The 8,182-nt window shown below is 46.4% G+C and overlaps 1 protein-coding gene across 2 annotated transcripts; it reads left to right on the plus strand.

Moving 5' to 3' along the window:
• The first annotated feature begins 762 nt into the window (after positions 1-762).
• LOC135543565 (formimidoyltransferase-cyclodeaminase-like) lies at positions 763-7,971 on the plus strand. Of its 2 annotated transcripts, XM_064970940.1 has the most exons (13): positions 765-963; positions 1,339-1,522; positions 1,899-2,027; positions 2,328-2,416; positions 2,744-2,923; positions 3,138-3,275; positions 3,438-3,631; positions 3,722-3,851; positions 3,984-4,145; positions 4,825-4,868; positions 6,962-7,100; positions 7,463-7,558; positions 7,758-7,971. In XM_064970940.1, the coding sequence occupies exons 1-13, from the start codon at positions 910-912 to the stop codon at positions 7,839-7,841; spliced, it is 1,623 nt and encodes a 540-aa protein (XP_064827012.1). In that variant the 5' UTR covers positions 765-909; the 3' UTR covers positions 7,842-7,971. The 2 variants fall into 2 exon arrangements, with proteins under 2 accessions (XP_064827013.1, XP_064827012.1); XM_064970941.1 differs by lacking the exons at positions 6,962-7,100; positions 7,463-7,558; positions 7,758-7,971 and adding an exon at positions 5,644-6,955 and having other exon boundaries at positions 763-963.
• Positions 7,972-8,182: the final 211 nt, after the last annotated feature.

Consider the following 8,182-nt stretch of genomic DNA (forward strand, 5'->3'; position numbering starts at 1 on the left):
TTGCCTAGTTAAATAAAGGTTCAATAAAATAAAAACATAACAAGAATCGGCCTGCTTGATTGCTACTTAGCTGAGTAATGCTTTGATCACCTCAGCGCAATGCTGATTTCTGAGGATGTTTGACCATTCGAGACTCTGTTTAATCCTTTGGGACAAATGTCACAGAGGCTATAACAGAGCCACTACTGCCGTAGCTAATAATAACCAACATGAAGCTCTTTGATTCAGATTTAAGAAATCCTATTGGTGATAGTGCATATTATGTGTACTATGGTCCCAAAATGTTCAGAAACTCTGCGTACCATAAACACAAGACATGAATACACAATGAATGCGATATGATAATGCAGCGGGGGTCTAGATCTGTGCAATACTTCACATTTCAGTCATAATTATTGGAATTCTCATTCTCATCTCTGAATAGGACTTAGCCAAGTGTTTACTATGGCAGTGGTGAGAAAGCAGAGGTAACAGCTAGAGTGGAGAGTTCACCATCTATCTGTCTGTCAGCCTGGATACCTCCTTTGATCATGCTGGATTCATTCCTTCACCATTCGCATCCGGTGCTCCAGTATTTAAGTCTAACCTACGGGGAATCAGGGATTAGTGTCTGCAAATGTTTCATGTGAGGCTGGCACCATCCGCGCCAGGTCCTGGTAAATATTAGACTAGAGCAGCCTGGGAATCAATGCCAGCTGACCTGGATAAGAGGACAGTGGAGCAAGTTAATGATTCAACCAGTGTTACAGAGGGACAGACTGCTTAAATGTCCCGTTTTGGGGGATGAAGAGACAGACTGGATGGGTTGGTGTGTGCTCGTGGAGCAGAGAGAAAGGGGGAATACACTTCTGCCTTAAATTGGTCTGAGTCCTTGTCTCGGACGACCCAACTCTGTGACTATTACGCATCATGGCTAAGCTGGTGGAGTGTGTGCCCAATTTCTCAGAGGGCCGGAACAAAAAGGTGAGTGGGCGTGGGAGATACAGAAAGTGGGTTACCTGTTGGCACAGCAGAAGGAAGCTGTTAGTAAATAGTCTGGTGTGATTAACACAACACACATGATAGCTTTATATTGGTCATGTAAGAAGACTCTGTCGGAAACATTGATCTTGATTACCAATGACATCATTTGTATTTGACATTTTTCTATATTTTACGAGATCAGTGTGTCTGGAATCAAGGGGGGCTCAAGGAGACTGAATACCTAAGCAATCAAACACTTTTACAGTATAATCTCAATCCTGAATATGATCTCGAGAAACCAACAAAATGTTTTCTGAATAACTGCATGTGGATGGAAACAAGCTATAAGAGTCAATGGACTTGCTCCCATTCCAGGTGATTGATGCCATAGCAGAGGCCATCTCCAGCACGGAGGGATGCAGCCTGCTCGACGTGGACCCTGGATCCTCCACCAACCGCACAGTCTACACCTTTGTAGGCTCGCCACAGGCTGTGGTGGAGGGTGCACTGAATGCTGCACGCACTGCCTTCCCACTCATTGATATGACCAAACACTCAGGTAGGGGATAGAGAGAGACTCTCACATGACTTAGTCAAACAGTTATGTTCAAAGATCCCACACGACTCCTCTCCACCTTTTATATGATTTATTTGACCTTTATTTAACTAAGCAAGTCAGTTAAGAACACATTCTTATTTTCAATGACATCCTAGGAACAGTGGGTTAACTGCCTTGCTCAGGGGCAGAAAGACATATTTTTACCTTTTCAGCTCGGGGATTTGATCTTGCAACCTTGCGGTTGCAAGTCCAACGCTCTAACCACTAGGCTACCTGCTGCCCCACCTCACTTTTAAGTGCAAATAAAGGGTGGCTAAGTACTGTTAATAAGTTGTTTATAGTGTGTTTATTGGAATAATATGTACGTTTATTGTAGGGGAGCATCCACGGATGGGCGCCATGGACGTGTGTCCCTTCATCCCTGTCCAGAATGTCACTATGGAGGACTGTGTCAACTGTGCCAACATATTTGCCCAGCACTTAACAGATGTGCTGCATGTACCTGGTAGGTTTTCCTCTCTGACTGATTGACCTATAGTTAACATATTGGCCATTTACTTTGCTGTGGACAAAGCCATAGGGTCAGTTTCAGTGCAGTGCACCTTGACTCTGTGTATTCTTTCTCATATGGTAATCATCCCTGGCTTACAATTGGCTCATTCATCCCCCTCCTCTCCCGTAACTATTCCCCAGGTCGCTGCTGTAAATGAGAACGTGTTCTCAGTCAACTTACCTGGTAAAATAATGGTATTGTTCTTAGAAAGCCACATAATGTTGAATAAGACACATTGTCGTTTCTCCACAGTGTATCTTTATGGAGAAGCAGCGAGGAAGGAGAACAGGAGATCTCTTCCCTCTGTCCGGGCAGGGGAGTATGAGGCCTTGTCTGAGAAAGTGAGTTTGACTTAACTTCATTGTGTTCGTACCCTATGGGCAACATTTCCCTTGTTGTAAAAGAGCATAGATCTGTAAAAAAATAAGCTAAAAATGAACAGCGGTACTTTACTTTAGACATTTTTTTTGTGAGAAGAACCATTTTCTGGATCTGCCCTTGTCTCACTAACACTGCTCTAGTTCAACTCCCAGGCTAATTGTTGGCATCGGCTGATGCAGAAGAAATAGACAAATCCAATGTAAAAAAACAAAGTCTGTAGCTCAAACACACAATGTTTAAGAGGGGTTGGAAGCACAAAATTATACCAATGTGTCTATTGTCCTCAGTTGAAGAAGACAGAGTGGGCTCCTGACTATGGCCCTGCCGCCTTCGTGCCCTCCTGGGGAGCTACAGTAGCAGGCGCTCGCAAATTCCTGGTTGCCTACAACATAAACCTACTCAGCACCAAGGAACAAGCCCATCGGATTGCACTAGATATCCGGGAACAGGGCAGAAGCAAAGACCAGGTAGGGTAGGCTCGCTACTGTACATCTTGATCGCCCAATGTCAGAGATGAATGACACACAGCTACTTTGGCTTCGGAAGAGATTCCACTCATTTTTCTGAGACATCATTGTTTTCCTCATCTTTATAACTGATGCTGAACTAATAAAGGCCTATTTTTGAGTCATATGCCTTGTCTGCTTCCAAAGAGAGCAACATGATTGATTTGTATTGTAGCCGGGTCTGCTGAAGAAGGTGCAGGGAATGGGCTGGTACCTGGAAGAGGCGAACATAGCCCAGGTGTCCACCAACATCCTGGACTTTGAGCTGACGCCCGTCCACACTGTTTACGAAGAGATCTGCAGCGCTGCCAAGGTACAACAACACAGCAACAACCACAGCTGAAAACAGTACAGCATTATTGAACAAAACCCTCTCACTGATCTGGTGGTTTGAACCAGTGACATAAGGACAACTAATAATGTCAAAACGTTCAGCCAGTTTGACACCTCTCCTTCCTTCCTTCTTCCCCCCCAGGACCTGAACCTGCCAGTGGTGGGCTCTCAGATTGTAGGCATCATGCCTCTGAGAGCCGTGCTGGACTGTGCCGACTTTTACATCCAGAGAGACAGGCTCTTCATTGTGGAGGAGGAGCACAAAGTCCGTCTGGTCATCAGTAAACTTGGGCTCGATTCACTTGGGCCTTTCGACCCCAAAGAGAGAATCATAGAGTAAGTATCAATGAGTGCACTGTTTCCATGGTCTAAGGGACTTTTTCCCATTCTAGTCATTCAAATCTATTTCTATGGTTGTGACTCTAGGTACATGGTGGAGAGGACTGAGGAGGACAAGCGTCTGGTGTCTCTGTCTCTGCAGCAGTTTGTCCGCAGCGTGGGGGCCAGAACCGCTGCTCCAGGAGGAGGGTCAGTCTCTGCTGCCGTCGCTGCAATGGTACAACCAACTTTAATATCATGTAGATGACTATATTCCCCTTATGACCTTGCCCAGCACATAAGAATAAACCAATATAAAAGTATGTACAATACAAGGAGTCAAAGGTGTGTGTGTGTGTGCGCGTTTCAGGGGGCTGCTCTGGGAGCCATGGTGGGTCAGATGACCTATGGGAAGAGGCAGTTTGACAGCCTGGACAGCATAATGCGGAGACTCATCCCTCCCTTTCATCAGGCCATGAATGAACTGCTGGTCATGGTGGATGCAGACTCCAAGGCGTTCAGTCGCTACATGGTGAGAGGAAAACATATCATGGAAACCTTCAGTCTGGGTTAACCGGACTAGTGAAAGCAGGAACTATACAGGAAAAAGATAGGATTTCAGTCTAACTGAATATTTTTAACTATTGTTTCACTTTATTCTGTTTCAGAGCATATTCAGATTGGATTCCAAGCTGAGAAAAAAAATACTTAGCTAAACTTAAATTTTTTTTAAAGGTTTTATTGTCACGTACACCGGATAGGTGCAGTGAAATGTGTTGTTTTACAGGGTCAGCCATAGTTGTACGGAGCCCCTAGAACAAATTAGTTTTATGTGCCCTTGCTCAAGGGCACATCGATAGATTTTTCACCTTGTCGGCTCGGGCAATCAAACCAGCAACCTTTCGGATACTGCTCCAATGAGCTAACTGCTGGGCTACCTGCTGCTCGATGCGACCCTACCTGCCGCGACCCTGCCCTGCCTTTTAGCGAAGCGGAGAGTCGTAAAAAATATGATGAATATTTCAGATGATAAAAGTTCAGGTGAAGAGCGAGTGATAAAAACTATGTTTTTGTTCCTTGTAAATGCTTGCTTTGAAGGTTAGACCCAAGGTAAGATCTTGATGTTTGCTGTCTTGTGGCTTTACTATGAAAATGTAGTGGAATGTAATATTTTACTCCTGTTTTATAAGGTTGAACTTTCTCGTTTTCAGGCTGCATTGAAGATGCCAAGAAACACATCAGATGAAGTCAAAAGGTGATTGCCATGCTACCAACATGTGGCAGTTCTGTCAAATCCAAGGTGTCAGAGAAGCATGTCATTAAAGTAGATGTGTAATTAAGCACACACGCACACACGCACACACGCACACACACCTTTAAACAGCACAGCACGTTGGAACTGCTTCAGATTGACATCTATGGAAACACATTACTGCACATTCTCCTGTATCCCGCCCTCACCTCATTTTACCTGGCAAGCAACCTGGCCCATCCCTGTAAACATGTAAAGCAGGCTTTCCCAAAGAAGACTGGTTAACTGTAGTTCATTTACTGTCAGCTCACCTGATCTAATAGTATGTAAGGTGTAGTCTTGTAGTCATGGTGTAGTCTTGTCATGCTCTGTCACGCCCTGGTCGTAATATATTGTGTTTGTCTTTATTTATTTGGTCAGGCCAGGGTGTGACATGGGTTTATTGTGGTGTGTTTTGTCTTGGGGTTTTGTTAGGTATTGGGTGTGTGGTTTAGTGGGGGTATCTAGCATAGTCTATGGCTGTCTGGAGTGGTTCTCAATCAGAGGCAGGTGTTTATCGTTGTCTCTGATTGGGAACCATATTTAGGCAGCCCATATTCTTTGAGTATTTCGTGGGTGATTGTTCCTGTCTCTGTGTTTGTTGTTCACCAAATAGGCTGTATAGGTGTCCACGTTCCGTTTGGCGTTTTGTATTGTTAGTTATTTCATGTCGAGTTCCCTTTCATTAAAAAAATGAATAACCACCACGCTGCATTTTGGTCCGCTTCTCCTTCGACAGACGAGAACCGTTACAGAATCACCCACCACAACGGGACCAAGCAGCGTGGTAACAGGCAACAGCAGGAGCAACAAAGAGAGGAATGGACATGGGAGGACGAATTGTACGGAGAAGGACATTGGGATCAGCCTGGAGAATATCGCCGCCCCAAAGAAGAACTGGAGGCGGCAAAAGCTGAGGCGCTGGTATGAGGAGGCAACACGGCGACCCGGATGGAAGCCTGAGAGTTAGCCCCAAAAATTTCTTGGGAAATTTCTTGGGCTCACAGGGAGTATGGCGACGCTAGGTAGGAGACCTACGCCAACTTCCTGTGGTTACCGGGGGGCTAGAGAGACCGAGCAGGCACCGTGTTATGCTGTGGTGCGCACGGTGTCTCCAGTGCGGGTGCATAGCCCGGTGTGGTTTATTCCAGCTCCGCGTATCGGCCGGGCTAGATTGAGCGTCGAGCCAAATGCCATGAAGCCAGCTCTACGCATCTGGTCCCCAGTGCGTCTCCTTGGGCCGGCTTACATGGCACCAGCCTTGCGCACGGTGTCCCCGGTTCGCCTGCATAGCCCAGTGCGGGCTATTCCACCTCGCCGCACTGGTAGAGCGACCGGGAGTATTCAACCGGGTAAGGTTGGGCAGGCTCGGTGCTCAAGAGCTCCAGTGCGCCTGCACGGTCCGGTCTACCCAGTACTACCTCTACGCACCAGCCCTCCGATGGCAGCTCCCCGCACCAGGCTTCCTGTGCGTGTCCTCGGCCCAGTACCACCAGTGCCAGCACCACGCATCAGGCCTACAGTGCGCCTCGCCTCTCCAGCGCTGCCCGAGCCTTCCTCCTCTCCTGCGCTGCCGGAGTCTCCCGCTTGTTCAGCGCTGCCGGAGTCTCCCGCCTGTTTAGCGCAGCCAGAGCTGTCAGTCTGCATGGAGCAGCCAGAGCTGCCAGTCTGCATGGAGCAGCCAGTCTGCATGGAGCAGCCAGAGCTGCCAGTCTGCATGGAGCAGCCAGAGCTGCCAGTCTGCATGGAGCAGCCTGTCTCTGTTTGTTGTTCACCAGATAGGCTGTATAGGTTTCCACGTTCCGTTTGTCGTTTTGTATTGTTAGTTATTTCATGTTGAGTTCCCTTTCATTAAAGAACATGAATAACACCACGCTGCATTTTGGTCCGCTTCTCCTTCGACAGACGAGAACCGTTACATGCTCCAAATCTAATTTCTCTACTCTTCCTCTTTCTTATACCTATCCCCACCCATAATCCTGCTTCTACCCCTACCCTGGTCTTCCTCTTCCCCTATTCCTGCCTTCCCATTACCCCTATCCCTGTTCCTGCCCCAGGAGGGAGGATGCCATGCAGGAGGGTCTGAAGCAGGCCGTGGCGGTCCCACTGTCTCTGGCTGAACGAGTCAACCTGCTGTGGCCTTGTCTAAAGGAAATGGTGCTCTACGGAAACGTGGCCTGCAAGTCTGACCTCCAGGTACCGTGACTGAAACCGTGAACAGAGTCCCTGTCTTGTCTATGGACTTTGCATTGCAGCTTTGCAAGCACACCTGAGTGGCTTCTGTGCAGTTGTTTATTTGCTTGAGGGCAGAAACCGACCATGCTTTAATGACATAACTGTGGAACATTCGGATTCCTGCCAACTGCTTATCTACACATACCATCTTACTGGCATACCGATAAACATCATCTCAAAACGCCAGGACACCCATAAGTGTCTCTATTTAGTCTGGTTGCAAAACGTTTTCCTGATAGATGCCCCAGAGCTATGACATGCATTGTACTGTAGACAGCCTACAAAACATCTTCCTTATATGGTTATTATTTGTGGTGTTACAGGTAGCAGCTAAAGCCCTGGAAACAGCAGTGTTTGGCGCCTACTACAACGTTGCGATTAACCTCAAGGATATCGCAGATGAGTCCTTCAAAGTGACTGTAAGTTACAATGTAGCCTATAGGTCTTTCTCGCTCCAAAATGATGTAGCCTAGGTTACAACGTAGGTAATCTATCAATACTGGAAAATGAATCAAAACAACAAAAAGGCTCGATTTTGGTGAGAGCCAGTGGATTATTACATTGTTATACAGTTATTTCATAGTTACACTTATACACTCATGTTTTTGTGTTTTGCAGACTCAACAGAGAGCGTCAGCTCTGCTTACTGAGGCCAGGGAGAGTGCTAATGCAGTCCTGGATGCTGCAGAGAGAAAAGATTGAAGAAGTTACCACATTACTAAAGCACCACCCACTGCCTGCCTAAGCCTCAAACCAGGCTTTCAAAACCATCAATTCTCATAACATGTTACAAAATAAACTGGGTTCACTCAAATAAATGCTTGATCAACTACTCCTCAATGGTACTCCTTTTGCTTTGTTAGGAATTCAAGAAACACTTGCGTAATGTACTGTATAGCAGCAGCCGACACCAAGCCAAGATATCACAATCAAAGTCTTCTAAATCACATTAAATACAATAGTACCACAATGTTACTTCTTCTCTCTTCCACGTGAAGCTATGATGATAGAGTAGTATTATTTGCTTCTGAATGACAAAGTGA

Source organism: Oncorhynchus masou, chromosome 7 (genome assembly GCF_036934945.1).
Source record: "Oncorhynchus masou masou isolate Uvic2021 chromosome 7, UVic_Omas_1.1, whole genome shotgun sequence".
Taxonomy (NCBI): Eukaryota; Metazoa; Chordata; class Actinopteri; order Salmoniformes; family Salmonidae; genus Oncorhynchus; species Oncorhynchus masou.

Bases quoted from the DNA above. Each gene is read 5' to 3' on its own strand.
- LOC135543565 (XM_064970940.1), top strand. From the start codon at position 910: ATGGCTAAGCTGGTGGAGTGTGTGCCCAATTTCTCAGAGGGCCGGAAC. The intron at 2,417-2,743 runs GTGAGTTTGACT...TATTGTCCTCAG, and splicing joins ATGAGGCCTTGTCTGAGAAA to TTGAAGAAGACAGAGTGGGC. The intron at 7,559-7,757 runs GTAAGTTACAAT...TGTGTTTTGCAG, and splicing joins ATGAGTCCTTCAAAGTGACT to ACTCAACAGAGAGCGTCAGC.